Below are 27,983 nucleotides of genomic sequence, written 5' to 3' on the forward strand. Positions count from 1 at the left end.
TTGTTCAAACTTAACATTACTTACTGCACAAGCTGAATGAATCCAAGGCAACATTTCAGCCTAATGGTGCGTTTCCATCAAGCGGTCTATTCTGGTTCATTTTGGTTCATTTCAAGTTACATTTTGGTAAGGCTTGTTACTCTGATTTGTTTGCATTTCCAACACTGCACTTGGATTATGTTGCCATGTCAGTGAAAGAAAAGCCTAAAAATTCCAAAACAGTCTGACTGCAGACCACAGATCCCAGAGGTCCCCTCTTGCAGACCACTACCTTGAGACACTGCATCTGTCAGAAGGGATATACATGCAAAAACTTTTGAAAATAGTCTGATCAGACTTAGATTTAGGGTTTGGGTAATGGTTAAGGGTTAGGATACCCAAAGTTAAAAGTCAAAAACCAGACCCGCTAACAAAGCTACATTAGCTATGTATGTAATGTAGCTAACATAGCTAAGACTAAAGCTAATGAAGCTATGTTAGCTATGTAGGTAATGTAGCTATGTAGCTAAACCTAAAGCTACTGAAGCTACACGGGCAATGTAGCTACATAACTAAAGTAGCTTAAGCTAAAGCAAACAAAGCTTATTTAGCTTTCTTAGATTATGCTGTTTGCTAAAGCTTGACCAGTTTTAGAAATAGTTATATGAACTCTGGCTCACTTTAGCTTCATTAGCTACAGCATTGGCTCATGTAGTAATGTTAGCTATGTAGCTATCAAAGCTATGTTAGCTTTACCCAGAGTTAATGAGGCTAAAGTGACTACTTCTAAAACGGGTCTATACTTAATTCAATTTTTAATGTTTGCAGTGTGGTATTTTATGAATGTAACTGCCAGACTTTGGTTATGAATAAAGTTGAATTTAAAAAAACTCTAAAACATTGTACCGGCAAATTATGCCTTCTCTGTTCTGAAAGGGGCACTGTCTCATGGTAGTCGTCTGCAAGAGGGGGGTCTGAGATCTACAGTCTGTAGCCAGACCCCTCTATGAAAATGATTCCCTTGAAATCCACAGGACATTTAAACATGGCACATGTACATTATAACCTCTGTGGCACAGGAAGTAATGATTCATTCAACCAATCAGTGAACTGCAGTATGTCTAACTCCACTCTTTAGGGTCAGATAGGTACACTTGGTACCCTAAAAGAAGGGTGCCAGAAAAGTAGGAAGTACAGACAATGAAGACGTAAATCATTGTGTGCAGCACCACACTGAACTTAACTGGACCACTTGGTGGAAACGCAGCTTAAGTGTGTGGGGGGTTGTGTGTGCGTTATATCACCTACAGAGGTCAAGTGTCAGGGATTTCCCTTCTCTTTAAAACTAATGAAGCCTCTTTGGTGAGCTGGTAACACTCAAGAGAGACAAATCCAGGGGATTTTGTTCTATATTTTGTGTGACATCTTTCTTCCTTACATATGCAGACAGAAGACAGAGTTAGACAAACACACAAAGACAAACAATCATGGGTATGCTCTTTTTTTCTGATGTTTTTTCTTTTGCTGTATTTCCAGCCTGAGAACCTGCTCTACTTCAGTCCACATGATGAATCAAAGATCATGATCAGCGACTTCGGATTGTCAAAGATGGAAGGAACAGGTGACGTGATGGCAACTGCCTGTGGGACTCCAGGATACGTGGGTGAGGATGCCCTCTGAGCTCTTTTCCAGCTTTGTGGAAACTTACTCTAAGATAATTAGATTCACCAGTTGGCTAAACATGATGATCTAATCTAATCTGCCAGGAGCCACAGGATGATTTTAGCCATCTGCTGCAGGCAAACCACCAAACATTCACATTCATCTCCAGCCTTGTTTGCAATGAATGCTCGGAAAAAATAATTGTATTGCTTCTTAGCATGAAAAGTAGTTTCTCTGACATTTAACATCTTGCTTTATCATTCTAGCGCCTGAGGTTTTAGCTCAGAAGCCCTACAGTAAAGCTGTGGACTGCTGGTCTATTGGGGTGATCGCTTATATTCTGTAAGTGCTCATTATTAATGTGTATATGAATATGAATTAAAGCTTTTTCTGCATTTTCTGCTTGGATTTCACTTTAAATGATTGTTATCTAGGGACTCTCCTCATGATCAAACACCACCAGGCAAACCTCATAAAAAAATTAAAACATTTCTTTATTAGTCATTAGATTTCACTAAAAACAACTCGGCCATAGAAATAAACCTAAGGTTTAAAATCCTTGCTATGTCACTGAGGCTGTAGTTTGAATTTAATGTGTATTTTTAGGTTGTTAGCATCTTCACCTTTGTATGCTGTTTCCTCACGTCATGCTACCTACTGAGTTTGACTCAGCTCTTAATAGCTCTTTAATTACTTTCTTACTGGCATTAAACATAAAAAAATCTTTTCTCCACATTTACACTGATACAGTGCCTATAAGACGTGTTCACCCCCTTCATTATTTTACCCTTTTATTTGTTGATAAATCAATTGTGGTCAATATAATTTGGCTTTTTTTGAAAAAAAAAATGGAAAAAAACCTCTTAATGTCAAAATGAAAACAAGAAAGTAATGTCGATTAAACAAAAATATGTAATTTTAAATAAGTGAGTGCAAGATATGCACCCCCTTTAAAGTGGTCCAATACAACAGAGGTCCAGATAATTGGTGCCAGTAATCTTACAATTAATGAAACGGGGATCACCTGAGTGCACTGAATGTGTCTCAAGTGATTGTAGTATAAAGACAGGCTGTGTCTGGGAGGTCCAGTCACTAGTTTATCAGTTTCCTGGCTACCATTAAACCATGAAGACAAAAGAACACTCAAAGCAACTCAGAGAAAAGGTGACTGACAAGTATAAGTCAGCGGATGGATACAAAAATCTAAGGCACTGAACATCACCAGGAGTCCAGTTAAATCCATCATCAAGAAAGGGAGGAATATGGCACAGGTGTAAATCTGCCTAGATTAAGCCGTCCTCACCAACTGAGTGTCTGTACAAGAAGGAGACTACAGGTAGTGAGAGGGGCCACCAAGACACCTATGACTAGGGATTTAAAAGATTCAGCACAGTGTTAATTTTGTCGACAAAAATATGACTAGAAATGTCTGTCAACAGCCTTTTTTGACAAAACCTAGACTGAGACTAACCAAAAGTAGATCTTTAATGACTAAAACTAGACTAAAATGTAATGTAGTTTTTGTTGGACATTCAAAATCCATGATATTTCTCCACTGTGGGCAAATCTGTCAAAACACAGTACGTCTATAGCTATTCTGCCTCTCAGCTGTAGCAGGCAGGGGTTTAGCAGAGTGCATAGAACACACTGCCATGATTTGGTACCAGATTCAGGCAAGATAAACAATGCTTGGACTAAAAGTAAAGACTAAAATGGGAGGACTTTTTATGGACTAAAACTACACCAAAATATTTTTAGTTTTTGTCGACTAAAACTAAGACTGAAAGGGTAGAAATGACTAAAATGTGACTAAAACTAAAAGACGTAATCAAAAGACTAAGACTAAAATTAAAAATAGCTGTCAAAATTAACACTGATTCAACAGCTGAGATGGGATGTTTGAGCTGAGCTGTAATGCCATTTGGTTACCAGATGTCCATTTAGAGTCTCCAAATAGACATTCTGAAATTCACCTGGATTGTTCTTTACAAAGACATTGCTTGCAGAAATAAATTAAAAATAAAATATATTTTACTCTAAGGTCAAAAGAAATAAAGAAAATTACATTGTCATAGTTGTGAGTGCATTTGTGTAACTTCTTTTTTTAATACAGTCCCAGATATCCTTACATCATTGCTGTGTGAAGACTGATAAAAAGAAAAAGTTAGAAGTAGTTCTTTCTTTGATAAATAAGAATTTAAAAAGCAGAGAACAATGGATGTGGATGGCCCCCCTACATGTGTTCGCCTTGGGCCCTAAAATTACTAAGTCCGCCACTGCAAAGCCCTCCAGGAAAGAAATGTGAAGTGTGACATGAAGCTGCTTAACTAATGAAATTCCTGAACTTTTTAGTAAAGGGTAAACCGCTGGTGTGGAAATCCATTTGTTAGGTGTGATGGATTCAAGTGCTTCTGAGATGAAGAGTTTCAATAAGGACCTTTGCCTGGTGGTTGTTATGATGATGTTTATTTTTTTATTCCATATCATGCAAACATAGACTGTTTTGCCCCCATTTTCTCCTCTTAGCCTCCATGTAGGCTCTCTAATCCCTCTGACCCATCTCTTGTTGCATGCTGTATGAAAAATCAAACTGCCTGTGAATGAGATTAGGCCTCAGCAAATCCTTTTAGATTTGGGTTAAAATTTCTACCGGCAGCTGGATGAATGTGCTCACACGGGTTGCTGTTGTGTAATCATCCATCTTCATCTTCTCAGGCTGTGCGGCTATCCTCCTTTTTATGATGAGAACGACTCAAAGCTCTTTGAACAAATTCTCAAGGCAGACTACGAGTTTGATGCGCCGTATTGGGATGATATATCGGACTCTGGTGAGATATGAAACATGTATATTTCTTTGTGTGTGTGGTTGTGTGCTAACAACCACAATGCATACATAAAACACTATTTAAAGATGAAAGAAGTTATGATCAGATCAAAAACTAAACAAAGAAAAAAATATATATATATGTATATATATATATATATATATATGTGTGTGTGTGTGTGTGTGTGTGTGTGTGTGTGTGCTCCTTACAGGCTTAAATTATTGTTAAATAGAATTTAGAATGTTTTAATTTTCCTCGCTATCAATTGAAATAGAAAAACAACAACTTTTTTTCCATTAATTGTAATCACTTAATAGGATAAATTTAAGCCTGTTTTTTCACGCCTCTAATCTCTGCACTAGGTTAAGTCCTTTGTACTTGGAACACATTAAAGCTTTCTTCTTACCCTTGTTTTCCAAAATTCAACAACTCATTCAATATGCTTAAAACTGTCATAATTTATCAATTTAGTTGACACATATTTTAAAAAGTGGACTGTAATTTGAACAGTGACTTACTAAGGACACACCACCTGTTGTTATGTTAAGAGCTAGAATTAGAGACAACCCCCTATTTAGCTAGCGACCCTGAAAACACTGTTAGCTAACAACAATTAGGAGTAAAATTTCTGGCTAGCTAGTACTGGCTGCTAACTAAACATGAAGTAGTAAAAAGCTACACCAGTCAGTCCTGGGGATATTCTTCTTCTTATGTCTTTATGTGTCTCTTGTATATCTGTAAAACCTTTAAACAGCAGTGACCAGGTTAAGCTAACAAAGTTAGCAGGCTCATGTGTATAAACATCTAAGCACTGACTAGTCTAGATATTAAACTTAAGCAAAACTGCTGTTTTTCATATCAGTCAGGACCACTATGTCAAGAAACACATATGATTTGTGGTTACATATTTTTTCATCTACATTAGCAGTTATTAATTTGTTCTTATTGCTGTTATTTATTATTTACTTTTGGCATTGTGGCTGTTCTGGGATCCCTCTGCACTTCCACAGTCCTATGTGGAAAGCATCAAGAAGAAACAGCACATGTTCGTGTTCCTCCTGTGCCTACAAGGAGAGCCTAAGGCAGGGAGAGACTTGGAAATATACCCAGAGTAGAGCAGGCATCAATGACAACAGAATAACATTGATTTATTCAATTGTAGCATAAAGGAGGAGCTGGGGGAGAGCAGGCTTGCAAAAAGCAGCTTGTAGAGGGAGCAGCAAAGCATAGCCAGTCTAGAGCAGTTTAAATATGGCAACATGAGTGCAATAGCCAGTAGCGTGCTTAGAGTGAATCAGCTGGGCGTTCACTTATGAAGGCCTGTGGAAGATCAGCTGGTCTTGATTTTATGGCAGCTCCCAAGTCGGTGGCCTGTGTGAACTAATGCTATTCGCTTGGTTTCTTGCATATATCTTTTTTTTCCCATTTCTTTGCAATTATTTGACTTGGTGCATATATTGTATCTTTCTGGTTCATTCTTGTTTATTATTTACAAGGGCTGTCAGAAATAATACATCAATCTAAGTTGATTTATTAATTTTTGATCCTATTAGTCGCATGCTTTATTGTCTCTTTCATTTTAGTTTGGTTAAGATGCCCTTCATATAGCCACAGCGATGTTTAATGTATAAACCACTACTCTTTTTAATGTCTCATTTGACTTTAAAAAACTTAGCTCAGTGGACAAGTTTATGTATTTGAAGAAACAGGAAGAATCAAACCTTGTTTCTGATTTACAATCTCAACTTTTCCTATGCAAATAATCCAGAAACCTACATAGGAATTTTACAAAACTACTGAAACAGGTCATTGCTTCAATACTCAAAGATAATCCAGTGTATTATTGTGTAACTTAAGGAAATATTTCTCTTTTTCTGTTAATTTTGATAGGGTATATTTTTATGTAAACATTGAAGTTTGATGCTGTGCTTAAATAGAGAACATGTTCATAGTCTGGCTTGTTTTGAGCTTTTTCAACTCCTTCCACAGCCAAAGACTTTATCAGCAGCCTCATGGAGAAAGACCCAGAGAAGAGATTTACATGTGACCAGGCTCTTGAGCACCCTTGGTGAGAAAAACTAACCGCCATCACACTGCTTCCCAACCAGACAAACCAGACAATCAGAGGGAACCACACATCTCTGTGCGATTAAACAGCAGTATGACGCAGATCGCCAGGCTCACACATTTGTCATGGAGAGCATGTTCTCCCACTGTCATCTGTCGCCATGGCTCCAAGCCGCAAACCCACCTCTGCTCAGCACTGTCAGCCCTCAGAGACAAATCTGCTGAATAAATGGCCACCAATTAGTGGTCGGCATCCTGAAGGATGCTTGAAGAATGTGGAAGCTTTAATGAACAATTAGGATGTCTTCCCAGGCCCGAGTCAGAGTTAACGAGAGCGAGCTGGCGTGGGCTGCTGTCTCCGGCTAAGGTGGCCAATATGAATAGGTCTGTTAGTCAGTAATGGGCCTTTTGGGTCCTTGGCAGGTGGTCGTTCTAATACAAATATGTGGGTTTGTGACATTAGTAACAGGTAATATAACACAGAGAAATGGCTCTCATTGACAAGATTTCATGTTCGTATATTAAGATGAATTTGACCGAAAGTGAGAGAAGAAAAATAACACCCATCAATCACTGATAAATAAATAGAAAAATTATTCCTGCAAATATTAAACAGCATGAAGATGACTAACAATGTTGGTACATATACATATATTTCATTTGGCTAATGCTGTATTTATATGTATGAATTTCACATGATTTAAAAAGACTCAATTCTAATTTTCAGGATTGCTGGCGACACTGCTCTCTGCAAGAACATACATGAGTCAGTCAGTCGGCAGATGAGGAAAAACTTTGCTAAAAGCAAATGGAGGGTGAGCATGCAAGACTTTATTTCCTTTTGATTTAAAAAATTACTGAAAAGACAATAATTTATTGGTCTTCAAGGTACTAAAACACGAGTGATGTTTCCTTTATCAGATATCTTCTTTTTTGTGACATTTGTTTGCCTGCACCCTCTCTCCACAGCAAGCGTTTAATGCGACGGCTGTGATTCGCCACATGAGGCGCCTGCAGCTGGGCACCAGCTTTGGCAGCAGCATTCAAAGCAACAACACCATATCCAACCCTCAGAGCCGCGCTCCAGCCAAGAGTCAGTCTGTGGACTGTGCCCCGCTCTCCCTGAAGGACTGTGAGTGACACCATGGTTGCCCTCTTTTGGCACAAACAAGTCTGACTTGTCCTGAAGCTTTTTGTTCGCTCTACTGGAGCCTCCACTCAAATAATGTTTGAAAACCTTTGAAATGTTATTTTCTGTTACACATATTGAACTGAGTTTGACACAAAGCCATGAGATCAAATGTCAAAATCTGGTAGTATTGATTCAATATTAGAGTTTGATGAAAAAATGTCCTCTATGATGCCTTTTTTAGCATCTCTTAGCATGTTACTTTAACCAGAGATTGCAAGATGACTGAGTCGACTAAATATCCACAAAGTACTCTATGCTTCCCTCCTATTTACTTGTTTTGAGGAAGCTTTAAAGCCCATCTTATACCATGGTCTTGGTGAATACTTGATTCTGATTGGCTCTGGAAAATCCACTGGTGTCAATTAACTTCTGGTATACAGACACCTTTCAAACTTCTCAAGTAGTCCCGGTCAAAAAAAATCTTTTTACTTTTCCAAATTAATGCGCAGCAGTCATTAGCCATTACTCCATTAGGAGTAACTATAGCAACCTGAAACAGTCATATTTTCTGAGCAGGGGGTACAGCACTGCCAGCCTAGGGAGCCTATGGACTGGCATCAACCATCACTTAACTGACATTAAATGACAGACTCCAGGTTTAAGACCAGTAACGTAAGACGGTCTTATCTTTTATATCCAACGTTGTTGACATAAACAGGAATATATATATATGCTCTCAATTGTAATGAGAGGTTCTGTTCTGTGTTTACTTATGTAAATGAGCAGCGACAGTAGCCAGTGATGTGCGCTGGATATATGTGACAAAATGCACGTTCTGTGTGTTTGTTGACATGTGTAAATAAAGTTTTCTCCCTCTCAGAGACAGGGCGCGAGATCCAGTTAGAGCAGAGCTGATGCCCCACTGCGTGATTATTCCTCCGTTAATAATTCGGTCTAGTACTGGATATGCATGTTAGAAATGCTGAGCAAACTGACTCAGATAACAGACGTACGTCTTGTTTCCAGGCTCACCTACACTGAGAGGTGAGTGTCGTAAAAAACTCACTTCCCTCCTGTTCTAACTGCTATAAATTATTGTCAGAAGATTCAAATAACACAAACAAAAGAAAAGCCATTATTTCTTTGTAGAGCCAAAGGAAATGCTTCTGATTAACCGGCATGATAATATTGGATAAATATTGAAGTGTCTGATGGAGAATCAGCACCTGCAGGGCGTGGACAGCTCTGTTTCATATCTGAGACCTCGTAGTGCAGAAAGAGGGATTAATCTGTTTATTCAAACAGCTGGTCTGCTAAAACTAAGATTTTTATCAGATGACTGTTCATGTTAACTTACAGGTTTATAGTCTGATCACATGACTCTCCGTCTCACTCGTCTTCATGTCATTTCATTGATTAATCCGTTCAGAAAGTGCGCTGAGCGGACTAGTTTTTTTGTTCCGTTGTGACTTGTTATCTATGGCCTGCCTATTTACTGGAGTAGTGAATAACGTTTACATTCCCTAAGGACGTTATGGGATTGGAATGACTATTCCAGTTATTAGTCAAGCCCTCAGGCGTTGCTAGGGGAAAGAAGCTGTTTTTGTAAAACTTTCTATTTTGATCCCAAAACGTATGAAATTATAAATTAGTTGTTTTATTAATTATTTTTGTTGGCAAGTGACCACGGTATAAGCAGGTTAATGCCCTTCGAGGTGTCCAATTATCAAGGATTAATGGACGAAGCAGAGGATAGTCGTCTATTAATCCCTGATAATTGGACACCTCGAAGGGCATTAACCCTTACTTGTGGTTTCCATTAATTTCTGCTCAATCATGTTTGAATGATTTTCGACCATAAATAAGAAAAGACAACTAATTGTTTATTTTACTTTTTTAGTAAAATTACATACAGTAACTGTTGATGACTAACAAACGTGTTTCAGGAGGTAGCTTAATTTGCTTTCAATTCATCCACAAGCTGGGAAAGCCTGTTTGTCTTGTGCTATGCTATTTAATGTTTGCTATCAGTATAACGAGTAAGAAATCTGACACATCAGCCTTCTGGAGGATGATCAATGTTGGTTTATGTAATTGTCATGTTGGTTAGCTAATAGTGATGTTGGTTAGCTAACAATGAAGTTGGGTGGCTAATAGTCATGTTGGTTTGCTGAAAGTAAAATTGACAGCTAATAGTCCTGTTTGTTAGCTAACAGTGATGTTCAAAAGCTAGCAGTGATGTTGGTTTATTTAAGTGTCATGTTGGTTAGCTAATAGTGATGTTGACCAACACTAATGTTGGTTGGATAATTTCCTTGTTTCTTAGCTAACTGGCTTCCTGTTCTGACTTTGCTGTTGGCTCTATCTGTCTTTTAAACATGTCCTAATCTATTTTTCCTAAAGCTTTCCTTTTAGTTGCTGATGAGTCTTAAAGCATAACCTGAAGTTTTTTTCAGATTCCATGCAACTTCTGCAAACCTGGAGCACAGCAAAAGGATTTTATTTAGCATCTTCCTAATTTGTGCCTAAAATCAGAGGAAAATTTAAGCCATTACAATATAAAGAATATAAATGAAGAGTTGGGTTGAGGGATTTTTTTTCAACTAAGTCTTTAGACCATCTATTAGGTACTTCTGAAGAAGCATATTGGCTTGTTTATGAACTACTCCTGGTATTTTAATGAGCTTTGTAATCAAAAATTAATCCCCCATTTTTATTTATTCTGTTTATTCACTTATGGTTGATTACCTCCACCTCTCATCATAACTCAGTTTTTCTTTCCTCCCTCAGGTCCTTCAATAGCACCGCTGTCATCTGCTGTTAAGGTTTACAATCAGGACTCTGACACCACCTCTCCTATATGTGAGGAGCCCTCTGTGGTGGCGGAGGCGCCAAGACCACGCCCCTCCACGGTTACTGTCATCCACACTGGGACTAAATGACGCCAGGTTCCGCGGGAAGTGAGCTGGGAGACCACAGAGCTTTGAGATGGGGATTAAATCCTTCCAGGCCTTGTGATCAAAAGTCGTCGCCCAGTTTGCTTATCCCGCAACCTCCCACCTGATTCTGCCAACCAACGGGAGGAATTTTAGGAGTGTTGGTCCAGCTCCATTTATGTTGGCTCAACATAGCACCCCCTTCTTTGTCGCAGAGATGTGGAAGTGCAGAGGGGAAGATGCTCACCAGAAGATGTTGTGAAGGCCATGTTCAGCCTGGTTCTTGGTTGACATGGAAGATAAACTTGCAGCTGGTCTTAGAAGTGCCACACTTTAAGGAACTCTTATTCTAAGCTGCTATCTTTTTTTGACCGTGAGCGTCCTGAGACGTGACGCTCCGCTGTTTGCCTTGTGTAAATATCCTGCCTGGAACTGTTGAGTGGAGTCATGTTATGCAAGTGAAATATACAGTGAGCTTCAAGCCGTGGTGAATAATTGTGACATCATCTACACTTGTTTTAACAGCTCTTGTTAATTTGCTGTGGTGTTTGCTCCAATGGTTCCACAGGGTCTTAACTCCCAGCAGTGACAGTGTGCGTTATCTGTTTGCTTTAAAGCGTGTGGACATGAACACGAGTGGGACAGTGCGCTTTAATCACCGCTGTGATCACTGAAAAGGCCAGTGCTTTGCACTTATGTATTGGACTATTTATTTTCATACATTATATTATGACTTTTGTAAAAATAGCACTGGCAGAGATGTGTAAATGTATATCAGACTGGACTGAAAAGCTATTGAACTGAATGATAAAGATATGATAATCTACTAGTTGTTACTTTGTAATTGCTGTTAAATTTTAATGACTAGTTCTGACTTGACTGTGAAGTCCTCCTTGACCACAGGAGGGCAACCATGTGTTGTTGTTGTGTGACCAGTTCTCAGGGATGTGCGCCAACATAAAGCTAACCAAACCTCCTCTCAGAGTGATCAGACGCCACTTATGGATGCAGAATGTTTGAAATGTGGTGAAGAAAACCTCCAAAAAAACTGCATATTGCTCTAATGTGCCATTGGGAGATACTTTCTTTCTTTAAATCCATCATTTTTTTACAGCGTGAGTGTAATATAACTCACACTAATGGATTATTTTCCCTTTAAAATTTTTAAATTATGCTGTGGATTTAAAGAAAGTTTTTAAGAGTGAAGTGTACAATCATTTCTTTAAAAAACTGAAGGCTTAAAAAGACAAAGAAATGCAACTGTAACTCGGAGAACTCCCATTGCAGCATTGTCAAATCAGTAGTGTGCAGTTCAGTGGTTGTGATATCGTGCTCTGCTCCCGCTCATAAAGTGGCTGGTCTGAGAACAGCTCGCTCTCTCTGTTTAATCACTGTGCTTTTCCTACCAGCCTGTTGAATTTAGCAGGATGACTCTTTCTCCTTCTCTCTCAAGACTCTCATGCAGCAGAGAGAAGGCATCTGTCTTTGTATTTACTTCTGTGGTTCCTCTATTGGATTTTAAATCACTGAACATGAACTAGGGGGAAACAACTGCACCATAACATGAATTAAATTATATGACAACTGTTGTGGTGACTTTGAGCCTTGTTGTAGTGTAAATACAAATCTCAACAACACAGTTTAGCTCGGGTCTTGATTGTTTTTATTTCCGTCTTCCCTGTTTTCCCCACCCCAAATAAAACAAACAGAAAGCAAAATATGATGAATTGAATGCCCTCAGTATGCATGTATTACTTATTGCATAAATGTGCTTTGGATTTGTAGATTTCTGTATTAAAAATGAGGTTTGTTTTCACGTGTCACTGCCTCTTTGACATAAAGTTCATACATTATTGTTGAAGTTTGTTATTACATCAACAGTATTTCAAAATCCATACTTCTATCACTTTAAAGAACAATATTAATGACATTAAAATGTGTAAATATAAAGATTAAAATGGTAAATACAGCTATTCACATTCACTCTGTTAATGTGTTAAAATTATTGCACATATGTTTAAATCCAACCCTGGTCCTCTAAAACAGAAAAAAACTTAAACCATAACAGCACTTACTTTACTTACTGATCATCTGCTCTGTAAATGTGATTAGTATTTTAACAGAGTACAACAATCTCCAGTAATCCTTTGTTTGTCTTAATGGATTAGTGTTTTTGGAGTTCATTGATTGGAGATCTACCACTAATCTTTAATGATTTTAATGATGCCAAACATCAGTATCTTGTCTCCCAATCTGTGAATAAATTACCAAGAATTTTCTTCATTAAAGTCCCACAAAGACGTGTTATAATTAGGGCTGTCAAAAGATCAGAATTTGTAATTGCAATTAATCCCAGGATTTCTTTTGTAAAATTCCACTATTTTGCATTTCAAACTGTGTTTGTGTCATTTTGGATTTTTCTATTGTCTTAAACTCAGACTTCCTGTTTGGATACAGGCCTGCTTTGATAGGTAAAAGATTTTAACATGAATTGGCTATGGAAAAAGGAACTTGTAATGGATCTGGAGGGAAATAAGTGAACAGTAATGAGGTACATTTTTGATAACACAAGGGTTGGATAACTTTTGACTTGCCTAAAGTGAACATTCAAGTTTTTTAAAGTAAAAGTAGAGATTAAAGACCCTGTAAAGTGAAAATGAATCTGTATTTAGGTTTGCTGTATGATAGTTAATTGTGTTATGAACCCCTAAATCAAATTTCAGTCAAATAAAACATCTCTAAGTGTATAAAATGAAGCTTTAAAATCATGAAAAATGAGGCTGTAAAATCTGTGATTAATGCATTCATTTTGACAGCCCTACTGATAACATGTTGAAAGATTTTAATTAAACTCCTGAAAAAAAAAAAAAAAACGTGAGAGCGGCTAAATGCAGGGTTATCCTGGACATGATTGGTGCAGATTTGAAAAGGATCATCTCTGCCTTCAATAGCTTGTGAGGAATTTCCCTTATTCTGAAGTGATTGCAAGTGATTTGCAACTAAACCACTATCAAAAAGTGATAATGACTGCCAAGATTTATGTAGAAAGAGAACTAACAAACCAGTTGTATTTTATTTTAGTGGATGCTTTTCACCCTGTATTTATAAAGTAGGAAATGGCATTTTTCTTGTTATGTCTCAAGAAAAAGATGGTAGTTACCTTGTGAGAGGTTATTATTTTACCAAGTAATAACTTAGTAATATTAAAAAAGTATTTATCCATTACTAATGTATTCATTATCAAGTAATTCTTTGTAATATTGTGGCAATTGTCTGGTTATTAGGTGGTATTTGACCCTTACCCTATTCCTAACTCTAGTAATATTGTGGTAATATGGTGGTATTTTACCAAGTAATTCCTTAAAAATAAGATGATAATTTAAGTTTCTTGATCATTTTTAGGTGTTTATTTTATTTTGGCCCACTGAAGTGAGTTCTTCTTGAATAATTTCAAGTAATTTTTAGGGTTAAGGTTAGGGGTTATGGGGTTATGGGGTTATGTTTTTTTTTTTTCAAATAGTGGTCTTGGTGCAAAACAAAGGCTTGCAATCATTTCAGAGTTCTGAAAAACACTGGTTTGACTCGTCACAAGCTACCTTAGGCAGAGATAGGCATTTGTATTTCTTCACCAGTAAGGTTCATGGTACCCCAACTTTCTGTAGCTCTCACAGATTTTTCTACAGGAGCTGAATTTAAACATGTGATCTGTATTACGACACCTTTATGGACACGTTGGGGGAGGAATTTCTTGTAAGAAATTTACTACAGATTTTCACATTTGCTGACTATTAGCATAACCAAGCATTTCTGTGTCTGTGAATGATTTATTGGATTATTTTTAAAGCAAAACTATCAAAAGTTCACTTTTCCTTTTAATTAGTTTTGGCAATAGAGTCATTTTGGATGTTAAAAGTCCTGATTCCTGCATTTTCTTGTTTTCCAACATCTGACAGCCCAAAGATATAAAAGTAACGATAATAGTTCAACAATATAGATACATTTTTAAATAATAGCTCCTAATACATATAAACTTTAATAATACTTGCAATGTAGTTAATGAAATGTATAAACCCAGTAGGAGGTTCTTTTACCATATTTGCATTTGAATAAATTAAAAAGACTACTCTTGTTATGATAGATATTATTAAATCAGTTAGTAGTATAATATAATACCGATACACTTTCATAACTTCTCATACACACTGCTCTCTGCGGAGGACTCAAAGCTGATGCCTACATTAGGTTATGTCTAAATAGCTCACTCTGTAGCTAAAGTCTCTTTTTAACAGCATCTGTACACTGAAGCTTCACTGCACAGTTAATTATTTTGCACCCTCTCAGCTCACAGCATCACCCCTCTCGCTCTCAGATGGAGTGTCGGTTGTACTCCTGAGGAGGATGCATCCCATCATAGTGAAACTCCCTCCACTGCTCGGTGCTCTCTCTGGTCCTCTCATCTTGCTCTGTTGGATTGTGAGAAGTTTAGAGGATGTTCAAAGCTGTTCAGTGAATGATTACACTCACTAGCTACTTCATTCGATGTAACTGTTCAGGGTAAATATCTTATCAGTCAAACATATGGCAGCAACCAATGCATTTACACATGTAGGCATAGTCAAGATGGTCTGCTGTGGTTCAAACTGAGCATCAGATCTGTGAAGAAAAAGGATCTAAGTGTCTTTGAACCTGCCGTGGTTGTTGCCTTGCCTGATGAGTCTCGATTTCTGCTGTGGCAGAAGAATAAACACAAAAGCCTGCCAAACCATCAACATCTATGGCACGTTCAAAATCGCATAAATCACCTTTCTGTTGCTCAGTTTAAACTTCAGACCATGTCTACACGGCTGAATACATAAGGTGCTACCATGTGACTGGCTGATTAGATTAGTGTAAACAGGTGTACCTAATGAAGTGGCTTTTGAGTGTACATCAGATGTCAGGGTTTGCATACCATCATTCTCTTCCTCTGCGTAGTTCTCAAACTCATTTCTCTTCTCCTCATGAAACTCTCTCTTTCGCTCATCTGCAGCCAGGATCTGTCTCTGCTCAGCTGAAAAAACAAAGGAAAAGCATCCCTAATTAATTATATGATCATTATTTTTATTTAACTACTGATATCTTTCAATACTAAGCATATCTCTTTCTACACTCAAATGTAATTTTTAGGGACATTTCCTCTTTTACAGATACATCCATGTCTTAAACTTTAAATAGAAGTCATTGACTATATAATTACAGCATATAAGAGACTGTAATAAATAAAATCAAATTAATGAAGTGATTTCACTACTGCACTTTATAGTGGAGTCCTGTGTGGAAAAATAATCTTCGTTATCACAGTATGTATAAAAGTGATATTTCAGAACACAATGATTAAAATGAACACTCCAAAAAATGTTTGAGGGCTTTATGATAGAGGTCAACCTACTTGCTAAAAAAGCAGCACCTATTCAGACCCTTCACTCAGTACTTAGTTGAAGCACCTTTGGCAGCAATTACAGCCTTAAGTCTTTTTGAATATAACAGTACACAATTTTCACACCTAGATTGGGGGGTTTTGCAAATCCTCTGGAGCTGAGTCAGGTAGGATGGGGATAGTTGTTGTGTTGAAAGCTGAACCTTTGTCATAGTCTGAGGTCCTAAGCTCCACAGGTTTTCATTGAGGATGTCTCTGTACTTTGCTGACCAGTATCCCAGTCCCTGCTGCTGAAAAATGCCCCCACAGCATGATGCTGCCACCACCATTCTTCATTGTTGGATGGTATTGGGCAGGTGATGAGCAGCGCCTGGTTTCATCCAGACATAACATTCAGAAGAGAGGCCAGACAGTTCAGAGAATCTTGCTCCTCTCACTCTGAGAGTCCAGTTGCTTTTTTGCAAACTCCAAGCAGACTTTCATGTGTTTTTCACTGAGGAGAAGCTGCCGTCAAACCCTGCAGTATGGGTGGAGGGCTGCAGGGATGGTTGTCCTTCTGAAACTTTGTCCCATCTCCACAGGATCTCTGGAGCTCAGTCAGAGTGGCCATCAGGTTCTTGGTCACCTCTCTAACAAAGGCCCTTCTCCCTGATCGCTCAGTTTGGCCAGGCGGCCAACTCTTAGAAGAGTCCTGGTTGTGCCAAACATCTTCCATTTGAGAATTATGGAGGCCACTGTGCTCTTGGGAACCTTCAGTGCAACACATTTTTTTTTGTATCCTTCCCCAGATCTGTGCCTTGTGACAACCCTGTCTCTGAGCTCTGCAGGCAGTTCCTTTAACCTCATGGCTTGGTTTTTGCTCTGATGCATTGTCAGCTGTGAGGCCTTCTATAGAGAGATGTGTACCTTTCTAAATCATGTCCAATCAATTTAATTTACCACAGGTGGACTCCAGTGAAGGTGTAGAACTTCTGTAGCATCAGGCTGCAACATAACAAAATTCAAAAAGTGAAGGGGGTCTGAAAACTTTCTGAATGTGCTGTAAATCTCAATGACAAATAGGAAGTTTTATAGCAATTATTTTCCAACATGAGAGTTGCCTCATGTCTGATTCTAAAATGAGATTTTGAGCCAAACATGCATCAGTCCCATGTATCTGGTTTAGTTTAGCCCAACACATTTTTGATGACATTATTGCAATCATGAAATATTAAACCATGAAGGCTGTTGTTATAGCAAACTGTCCAGAAATAAACACCAATAACAAACAGGAACCAAGGCTAAACAACAAAGCTCACCTACACATAAAAACATGAACATCAATATCTGCAGCCTCAAAGAAATCCATGGAGCTGAATCACCACGTCTGAGCAAAATCTGCTTCTGTCTTTAACCACAAAGACGCTGAGACTGAAGATGCTGTTGCATAAGAAGGTTTTACAAAATCAAACCTAGGACACCCAATGGAAGCGTACAAGTAAAATGAGTCATGTCTTGCTGTATTTACTTGATTCAGAGAGATACATGTGGGTGAAGAGAAAATAGATACACTCACCATATACCCCTCTTAGTTACATTTGCCTTGAAGCTGGACAAAGTAACAGACCACATAGATAACCTTAATTTCAGGTGCTAGCTTAATGAGACTTTGAAAATGGACTAAAAACAACTTTTTAGCTGGCACCTTATATATCTAGCTATAATAAGACAGTGCTGAAAAAAGCAGCATCTCACAAATTTACCATATGGACAATAGTATTTGGCCACATCTGTCAATTATTGGATCAAAGTGTTCAATCAGACCTAATGCTGCAGTAAAAGCCAATGTAAAATCAATGACTGCTAAGGCGCATGGTGCGTAAAAGTCACCTGGACTGTGAGCAGTGGAAACGTGTTCTGTAGCATGACGAATCCGCCTTCTCTGTTTCAGAAGTCAGGTGGTTAAATCTAGGTTTGGTAAATGCTGGGACAACATTACCCACCTGACTGCGCTGGGTCAACTGTGAAGTTTGATATAGGAGAGATAATGGTATATGTGTGTTTATCAGGGTTGGGGCTTGGCCCCTTGTCTTCAGTGAAGGGCAATCTTAATGCTTCAGCATACCAAGACATTTTGGACAATGCTATACTTCCAACTTTGTGGCAACAGTTTGGCAAAGGCCCTTTTCTTTTCTGACATGACTGTGCCCCAGTGCACAAAGCAAGTACTACAAAGGCATATTTTGATGGTTTGATGAGTTTAGTGTGGAAGAACTTGACTCCTGATTGAGACCTTATTGACTTTTTAAATAATTTGTACATTACAATAAAGGCTTTTTAAATTGTTTTTTTTTCTTGTTTTTCTTTTTTTTTTTTCATTTTTCATGCTTGGACTGGCTGATTTCTTCCCTTTTTAATGTGCAGGATTTTTCCCTTGTTTTCCACTATTTCATACCTTGGTATGTTGTACGTTCAAAATGCAATATTGTGAATGTGAGAAGCCCTTGGATGTATTTTAGATTGGCCAAAATCTCTGAATATGATGAGCACACTCAACCTGCTCAACTGTCCCACAATGCACTGCAGCTCTGGAGTCTATACAGTGGCGGAGCTCTCCATCCAGCCTACAAACAGTATAAAAAACTGGAATAGACCTCCGCTATTAGCCCCATCTCCCAATAGTGAAGAATTCTTTATAAATTTCCTGGATCCATGCCCATGTGAACCCCACCACGGTATTCACCAGTTATGCTCTAACCAGTGGGAGAAACATGGTGAAGCAGTGGCTTCACTACAGGTGGACTGTCATGGTGGAAGCGTTGCCTGCCAGTGCCAACAGATGCACTGACAGTCTCACCCATGGTCTCACTGGATGACTGGAAGTCATGGCAGAGGGTGAATATTCCTCTATTCCTCCCAGCATTGTGAGTATTCTTGCTACAATTCGCTGTCTTTCTTTTTGTTACACTCCAACTTATCTCCTCGACCAGGCGTGCGTCTTTCAAACTCTATAAACTCCAAAACTTTGAATAGAAACCCACCCAAAGTGCCCAAATATCCGCCATCTCCTGGTGTAAGGTGGTAACAGTGCAGACCTCCGCCATTAGCCCTATGGCCCAATTTTTGAGCTAGCTTGATCCTGGCTTATCTCACATAGCTCAGACCAGAAATACCACAGAGAGAACCAGGGTTAGTATGGTGCAGATGGTTCCTTTGCTTGAGTATGTAGTACAGGAGGACAGGCAATAATTCAAAATAAATTCCTTTTGAATTTTGTTAGTGACAAAATTCAAAAGGAATTTATTCATTATTTGAGCGAAAATTTTAATGAAATAATCTTACAAATTGTAGTTTAAGTACTGGAGAACAAATCCACAGTCATCTTATTTTGAAAGAATGTACCTTTGTGTTTAACTCAGACTTTAAGCTGCCATTAGAATGTGCCACTCATTTGACAGAGTCAAGTCCAACCATCTATAAAAGTCAGCAAAGTCTGCAGTGTTTGTGTGATTATGTGATTAGATTTTCTACAGAAGAGTTCATGCTTATATGACATGCTGAGTGAAGAAAACCCTATAAAAGGAATGGAATTTATGGTACTTTTATTAGTTGAACCAGCAATGAGTAATTTTCATTTTTACAGCCCCTGTGGAAAAGGCTGTACATCTTATCTCTTTTATGATCCAGCTCTGTACGTGTGTGTAGTTACTGCAAAAGATAAATCTCTCAAAAATCTTATGTTCAACAGAAAATGTAAACATAGGCTCTTTTGGTCTGTTTGCTTTCAATTGCTCCTTCAGAATCTGGCAGACTGCTCTGAGAAACACTACAAATAACTATAGATAAAGTCATCTTCTGGCTGATCACATGATCTGCTTCTGTAGGTCATATAGAGGCATTATTGTTAAGAAGAGACTCCTTGCAGGGGAGGGAATAGCTGAGACACTTATGATATGACATCCTCCTATACCATGTACATATCATTCAACATAATACATTGTGATGCGATGCACTCTGATGCGATGTGATGTAGGTTAATGTGGTGTGATGCTACACCATCCAACACAACATGACAAAACATGACACATCATAACATGTGATGTAATTACAACACTTGGATGTAATGCATTATGTGATTCAGTATGATATGATAGGAAAACGCATGATACAGTATGACTCCATGAAATATGATGCAAAACAATACACGGCCATACTGATAGAATACCATACCATTCAATGTGATGAGATGCCATGCAGTTTGATTCCATTTGATTCTGCCTGATGAAATGGGTTGTGATATGATTACTTACAATATGTAATATGCAATGCCTAGCCCATTGTAAACAATATCGTATTCCAGTTGGATACGATATGATACAATACACAACACAACATGTTATGCTAAATTGCGCTGTGCTGCACATTTTACCTGAGCACTGTTTATTGTGTTGCACAGTGTTTTGTTGTGCTGCATTGTATTGCGCTGCAGTTTTGTTGCTGTGTGCTGCGTTGTGTTACATTCAAGTGGCAACCTCCGGTCCTGAAAAGTACTATTGCGAAAGTCCAAAATTTGCAATACAGCGAGTGTCCACTTGAGGCTGGCTGCAGGAACACCGGAAATCCCAGTACATTGTGCTGCATTACATTGTGCTGCATTACATTGTGATTTGTTACATTGTGATATGTGTTGTGTTGCATTACATTGTGTGACGTTACGTTGTGTGACGTTACGTTGTGTGACGTTACGTTGTGTGGCGTTACATTTTGTGGTGTTACATTTTGTGGCATGATGTTTTGTGATGTTATGCAATACAATAAGATACATAACAACTTGATGCATTACAATTTAATGCAATACTGTATAATACAGTAATATATGATATTCTATATGATATGATACAATGCAATACTTTTTATAATATGATTTGATAGTTTATTTTCATTATGCCACATTTGTTTATTTAATGCCTAGCCCATTATAACAGCAATGTCATGATATAATATAATGCAATAACAAACAAAGCGCAACAAAACAAAACACCTGGTCTAAGGTAACAAAAATAACTTATGATACGGGGACTCTACAATAATTGATTTAGAACAATCATAAAATGATACAACACCACATCTGATGGATTGAATCATTCAAAATGCTTCTTAAAGGTAAAGTGCAGATTGATGTGCTCATTCACAGTAGCCTGGTACAAGTTTCACCTCTTATCAAGCTTCTGCCTTTTACTGCTCTTACCACTGTCCTAGGCTATTCGGCTGTCTTCTACTTGTTTCTCACACAACGAGGAGTTGTTGCATGTTTTGCATGTATTCAAAACCAAAAATATATTTATGTATACATATATTTGGCAAGTAAATCTATGACACAAGTCAGGACATTGACATTTTTTCCTAACCCTACTCCTCACAGTCCATTTGTTTATTTTAATTTTGACAGAAGTTAAAATTATTAGAAATATGTATTTAAGCCTTACCCTTTCAGAAATGATTTTTTTTTTCTGTTTTTAGTTTTCTGAGCAGTATAGATGTGCAGAAATAAAGCTGAGGATTTGACAGAGCCTGTGTGTAACCTCTGACCTGCAGCATTTAGACACATGAAGAAGACCTGAGCAGAACTCGTCTGGGCATGCGAGTCTCAGTGAAACTCACCCTGACTGACTGACTGCAGTAACATTAGAAAGAGACATGAGCTAAGCCAGAAGAGGTTTGGGATAGCCGCGCTAACCTTTCCAAAGTGAGGTCTTGACCTTTGGTGCTGTACTGGGATTCCCTGCAGGAGTCTGTGCATGCAATAGACAGCTCATGTTGGGAATTCAAGTCTCTTCAATTTACAGATAAAGTGCAGATCTGCATTCATGACACAAACAGGCTTAAAAGGATGGATTTTGAGAGCAACTGCCTATCTTTTCTTTATACTTTGCACAGCAGGAGAAATTTTCAACCAGCACAACAGACCGACTTCTCACGGCTCACCAACTCCACAAAAACCAAACAAAGTCAGACAGCAGCATGATTTAGAGTCTTATATCTTGGTTTATATGTCAAAACTTATCTTGACAATTAGGCTTCATCTCATGTGCCCTAAAAAAAAACTCCTATCATTGATTTAACCTTGTATATTTCCTCCACCAGTTAGTGAGATGTTGTGTTTTCATGACTTCATCCAGCAGAAGAAGCTCTTCAAAGTGTTTATCCGTCTCACTTTTTACTCGGCTTCTCTCTGACCCCTCTCGGCTGTGTGTCAGCACATTCCTCATTCATCTCCCAGTCGCTCTCCCACTCATTCCACCTTAGCCTTTTTCTCTCTGTTTACTGCTTTGTGCTCCTTTTATCCCTGCTTTAGCTGCACAAGGTGTCTAGATGTTGTTCGACACAAGGCTCGTTACACAACGCAGACTAAGGTCGGCCGTCTCACTGTGTGCTCTCACCTTCCTGTTGGCAGAACTGTACATAAGAGAGCAGTTAAATCAGCAAAGAATGTCAAACATGGTGCAGTATGGGAATTTTCACAACACTTCCGAGGAGGATGTTCACTGAAATGCTCTGAGCTATGAGTGTTTGAGCTCCATGCTGCCCTGTGACTCCTGCCGCAGCCTCCAGCAGGGAAGCAGAGCTACTGTGAGAGCTGGACTGAGGTGGTCTCTGCTCAGACCAGGTTCAGAAAACAGAGAACAGCTGCCACTGTCGTAAAACATTCAGGCTGCAGCTGAAATGTTTACTCAGGGCCTTTTGAGACTGCACTCACAAAATATCCAGCTCAGAAGTTACTATGCCTCTTGTACTAAAAATTTACACAGCAATAAAAACAGTAACAACAAACAGTACAAAATATGGAAGCCCTGCAAGGACAAACCTAAATATGAAAATTAATTAATTTTATCAAGGGAAAATTAAGTTTATGGATGCATCTTCTCAATGGATATTGGATACTGTTTAGTCAGGTTTATATAACCACATTTCCAAAAAAAAGTTGGGGTTCTGCTTAAAATGTAAATAAAGCAGAATTCTCATAATCTCATATTTTATCCACAACATAGCATAAACAGTATATCAGATGTCCAAACAGAGACATTTTACCTTTCCATAAAAGATATTAGCTCATTCTGAATTTGATGGCAGCATCACATTTCAAAAAGTTGGTGCAAGGCCATGTTTATTATTGTGTAACAAATCTGTAAACATCTGGGATGTAAGTAGGCCAGTTGCTGGATTTTGAGAGAGGAATGTTGTCCCATTCTTGTTTGGTGTTGGACTCTAGCTGCTCAACAGTCCTGGGTCTACTTTGCTGGATTTTTCCTTTTATAATGCACCAAATATTTTCTATCGGTGAAAGGTCTGGACTGTAGGCATGCCAGTTTGGCTCCCAGACTCAACGCCATGCTGTTGAGATGGGTGTGTTATGTGGTTTGGCATTGTTTTGCTGAAATATGCAAGGGCTTCTTTGAAAGAGAAAGAGAAAGAGCGTTGTCTGGACGGGAGCATATGTTGCTTAAAAGCAGGGGTCATCAACTTCATTTTCACAAGGGGGGTTGGATATTGAAATAAATTCTACATTTTTGTCTAACTGAAATATTCTTTCCTTCCAAAATTAATGGAACGTTTAGTCTTAGTGTTCCTGAGTCCATGCAGTGATTTCCAGTATTTGTTGCCCCGTCCCTACTTTTATGAGATGTGTTAATGCCATCAAAATCAAACTGAGCTAATATTTTCATGAAACAGTAAAACTGTCTCCATTTTAAGATCTGATATGTGGCTTATGTTCCATTGTAAATAAATGTATGGGTTTATGAGAATAACAAATCATTACATTCTGTTTAAATTTACATTTTAAACAGCGTCCCAACATTTTTGTAATTGTGGTTGTGGATGTGTGTTCAGTCAGACAGAATGCTTCCTTACACAGCTGTGTGTTATATAAATCAGACAGACTTTACTGTTGAGTACCTGTGATACTCCTGCAGACCTTGAACATCTTTGCTAATGCATTTTTCTGTTTGATATGGAGAGAAGAAGTTAAAATCAACTCAAAACAGCCTTCAGGGACCTTTGAACACTATAACAAAGCAGCATCCTCAGACAATAATGGCACTGTCGCTTTTTTAACACAGCTCCTTTGTTCTCTACATCCTTTTTTAACAAGAGAATCTGTCAATGCGGTTTTACTGCACAATAATACAACTGTTTCACTGTAATACAAGATCACTTCATGGTCAGAACTCTGTTTTTTGTTCAGCTCAAGGTTTTTCCTTGTAAAAGGAAGATTTCCTTTGAAAAGTGTAAAGCATTGCAGCTGTTTTGCTTATGATTGGTTAATATTGGATCTCATTAAAGAATTTAAGAAAGAATATGACCCACACCTGTTCTTTTTATAAATTAAAGTAAACTCACCATTTATCTCATCTTGAGACTTTGATCCTCTTCTGGTGCGCTTCCTGAAGAAGTTTGAGGCGTCTGCCTCTTTCATGAAGATCCTCTTCATCGGACCTACAGTGGAAGCAGAAGGAGGATCAGTGCCAGATGAAAAAGTCTGAAGAAAAAGGATGTGACAGAGATGAAGATGATGCAGCTCCTCACCTTGTGGGTCTTTGGGGGTGCCTCCACTGCCAGGCACAGCTGCAGAGTCAGCCTCTGGGGACACTGACAGAGGAGAAACACATAAAAACACAGAATCAGCTCTGGTGCTCACCTCTCCATGAAATACTAATCAATATAAGCAGCTTCCATCACGTTAAAACCTTTAAATGTTAAAGATTCTCACAGGAAAGTGCAAGCAGCACAGTGAGGAGAGCCAGGAAGGTCACAGAAGTCCAGGACATCTTCAGTCCCTCTGAGTGTGGACAGCTGAGAGACACTGAGGCCAACCTGGAGGGAGAGGTGAATAAGAAATATGTGAGAGGTGGGGTTTGAGCCTGGAGGAAATATTGACTGCTTGTCAGAGGAAAAGGAGGGAGTGACCTGATAACAGATAGAATCGAAAAAACAGTACAAGCAGAGGATTTCACCCTCCTCCACATATTCATTTATTCAAGTTAATGTGCTGCAGTTAAAGACGAGTTCCTGTAGTGCACACTGCAACCAACAGGAACCTTGTATTAAGTTATTAAGTTTAAAGTTTATTTTGCTCCTGGACCTGAAAACCTGGGCTGTGCATGGGGATCTTGGTTTAAGAAAATGTGAATGTTCAAGCATCTGGAACCTAAGGCTTTAGCACTAATGCTGTTTGATTATGATATTAGTATGCTGTCATTTTTTTACATAATATATTTATTATTATATTATTTAGTTTTCTTTTTGTTTTCACAATTTTGGATTTTTTTTAAAAAAGAATTTTAATCAAATGTTTTTCCCCATTTTTATTTATTGAGAACACTTTATTATATAAAAATGGTTTTATGATATTAGACATTTTTATCATTGAACTGATTTCCACTTAAATTGTTTGAATTGTAAATTATTTGAGTGTGTTTATAATGTTGAAATGTTTGATTGTTATGAACATTATATAATGTTTAGGAATTTTTTATTATGTACGGATGTTTTATTATTTGACATTTGAACTCTGAATTTTTTATAATTTTGATTTTTTTTAATAATATTATAATGTTCTATTGTTTTAAAATATTTTTATTGATGCTGATTTTTTTATTATATTACATTTTTTTAATATTGACATTTTCAACACTTATGTCATTTAAGATTTTTGTTATTTAACTATATTTTTAACTATATATTTTTTTAAATTTAACATTTTTAACACTTTCGTTGTTTGATAATTTTATATTGCTTTAGAACATTTTTACTATATTAGAATGTTTTATTATTCAACATTTTTTTAGCTTACGTGGTTTAAATTTTTTTGGTATTTAACTATACTTTATTATCTTTTATTTTTTTTTATTATTTTACATTTTTAACACTGTTGTCTGATAATGTTTTAGTGTTGAAGAGAATTTTTATTATATAAGAATGTTTTAACATTCAACATTTTAATGTAAATGTTGTTGTTTTTTGATTACAGTTTTTATTTTGTTAAATTTGTTTGATTATGTAACATTTTAACACTTATTTGGGATGTCTTTATTGTTCAAATATATATTTTTCAATCAGAATTTTTAATTTTTTAACATTTTTAACACTTTTGTTGTTTGATTTTGATGATTTTGATATTTTATTTTCTTAACATTATTTTGATGATTTTATCATATTAGAATGTTTAATTATTTAACATTTTTAAATTGTAAAATGTTTTTTAAATCATATTGGAAAGTTTTGCCTTTCAGAACTTTTTAAACACTTTTATTATTTTAGATTTTTTTAAATTATTTAATAGTGATTTATCATAGAGAAAACAATTAAACCTTGTCTTTATTATAATAGGGTGTAGTCTTTATCATAATATTAATTAGTAATGCTGATGCTGTCCAGACCTTTTTGTAAAATGTCTTGAGATAACTTTGGTTATGAATTGGCGCTATACAAACAATGATTGATTCATTGGTTGATTGATTGATTGATTGACAACCCCCCCCCCCCCAAAAAAAAAAAAAGAAAAAAAAAATCTTTGATAGATTGTCATCAAACTCGGGACAACATTTTACCCTGACCAAAGGATAAACTGATTTTGGAGGTCAAAGGTCAAGGTCATTCAGCCCTATGTTCATCCCTTCATTTCCAGGCTGTTCAGTGAACATGGTTTTGAACACTTTGAGGAATTTTCATCAAACTCTGCACAATTTTAGTCCTTTTTTACTAGTTTACAATGACTCATTGCAGTTCAAGGGCTCACCATCTATATTACAATAAAAACCCCTTACCTGGTTAAAGCTGACACTTCCCAGAAAAAAAACAAAGCTATCAGACACTAAAAACAGTGACTGCCAAGTGCTGAAGCTGAGGTTTTTCCCTCTCTACAAGGCCACTTTCTCCGTGCTCCTGCATAAAATCCACCTGGAAAGTATGCAGACTTGTGTTTGCTGGAGTTTTCTCTCCACCTGAATCCTGGCTGTGCCACAGAAAAGACTGAATGTTTAAATTGTTTAATGGAGCAATGCAAGGTGGAGGGGTTGTTGCTCTTGGGAGGAAGGAGAGGGGAAAGGCCGGGTTTTAGAAAAAGAAAAGCATAGGAGAGAGGAAACCCCTTGTTACTTCCACCAATATTTATCATCCTGTTTAACCAGGAGATTTTTTTTATAACAGAGACTAGATGTTTTAAAATCAGAATGAAGTCACACGTTGGTTTTGCAGTTTATACTGTAATTGATGGATGGCTCTAAAGCAGTGGTTTTCAAGTCATAGGCTGGGACCCAAAAGTGGGTTGTAAAAATGTTTCATGGGTTGCGAATAAGTTCAGCTGGTTTTCCCGAGAAACAAGAATTTCTCAAGAAATTACCAGAATATCAACGCTATTTTGGGAAAAGCATTGTCGGGGATGCCGTCAAATGCATTAAATTCAACCAAGGATCACCAGGAATTTCCGGATGATTTGCAGTCCCTGAGTCAAATTTGCCTGAAACGCTCGCTTCCGGAAATAAGGTCAACTTTAGGGTCAGTGAATCAATGGGCACTGCACAAGAAACATGCAGGTCTTTTTTCTTCAGTCCAGCAGGTTTTTGTGGAGAGAAAAATATGTCAAAACGAGAGAAGCTCTGCCAAAATGTGTTTTTAAGGTCAACAAGACTGTTCTGTGAAAATCAAGGCCATTAAATTGTTTACATATGGTGCTTTGTAGATTTATTTTGTTGATTCTTTTACTATATGGATCCCTATAGGCAGTCATAGTAATTTAGAATGATCGATTTTCTTCATTAACCCATTTTGGCTGGGCTGACTTAAGATATCTCACATTTTTAGAGTACCTGGTTGAGAAACACGGTCCCGGGACATACTGTGTGTCCGTAGTAGTACCGCATGTCCTCCAGCAGGGATCACTGTGGAGCCACACTGCTATCCTCTACCGTTGTTGCCACAGCATCCAT

General features: G+C 37.6%; 2 protein-coding genes across 2 annotated transcripts in view; one reads left to right on the top strand and one right to left on the bottom strand.

The window, feature by feature from the left end:
• The window catches only part of camk1db (calcium/calmodulin-dependent protein kinase 1Db), a 48,141-nt gene extending 35,724 nt beyond the window's left edge, over positions 1-12,417 (top strand). The window contains exons 5-11 of the mRNA XM_041794853.1: positions 1,516-1,642; positions 1,908-1,983; positions 4,357-4,469; positions 6,456-6,534; positions 7,261-7,348; positions 7,503-7,665; positions 10,456-12,417. Coding sequence (XP_041650787.1) covers positions 1,516-1,642; positions 1,908-1,983; positions 4,357-4,469; positions 6,456-6,534; positions 7,261-7,348; positions 7,503-7,665; positions 10,456-10,607 — 798 coding nt within the window. The 3' untranslated portion in view covers positions 10,608-12,417. The remainder of the gene's footprint in view (positions 1-1,515; positions 1,643-1,907; positions 1,984-4,356; positions 4,470-6,455; positions 6,535-7,260; positions 7,349-7,502; positions 7,666-10,455) is intronic.
• A 648-nt stretch (positions 12,418-13,065) lies between these two features.
• ucmab (upper zone of growth plate and cartilage matrix associated b) lies at positions 13,066-27,940 on the bottom strand. Its single transcript, XM_041794854.1, has 6 exons — positions 27,864-27,940; positions 24,767-24,870; positions 24,583-24,645; positions 24,397-24,492; positions 15,553-15,651; positions 13,066-15,064 (listed from the first exon to the last, which is right to left on the bottom strand). The coding sequence occupies exons 2-6, from the start codon at positions 24,822-24,824 to the stop codon at positions 14,967-14,969; spliced, it is 414 nt and encodes a 137-aa protein (XP_041650788.1). The 5' UTR covers positions 24,825-24,870; positions 27,864-27,940; the 3' UTR covers positions 13,066-14,966.
• Positions 27,941-27,983: the final 43 nt, after the last annotated feature.

Source organism: Cheilinus undulatus, linkage group 9 (genome assembly GCF_018320785.1).
Source record: "Cheilinus undulatus linkage group 9, ASM1832078v1, whole genome shotgun sequence".
NCBI lineage: Eukaryota > Metazoa > Chordata > Actinopteri > Labriformes > Labridae > Cheilinus > Cheilinus undulatus.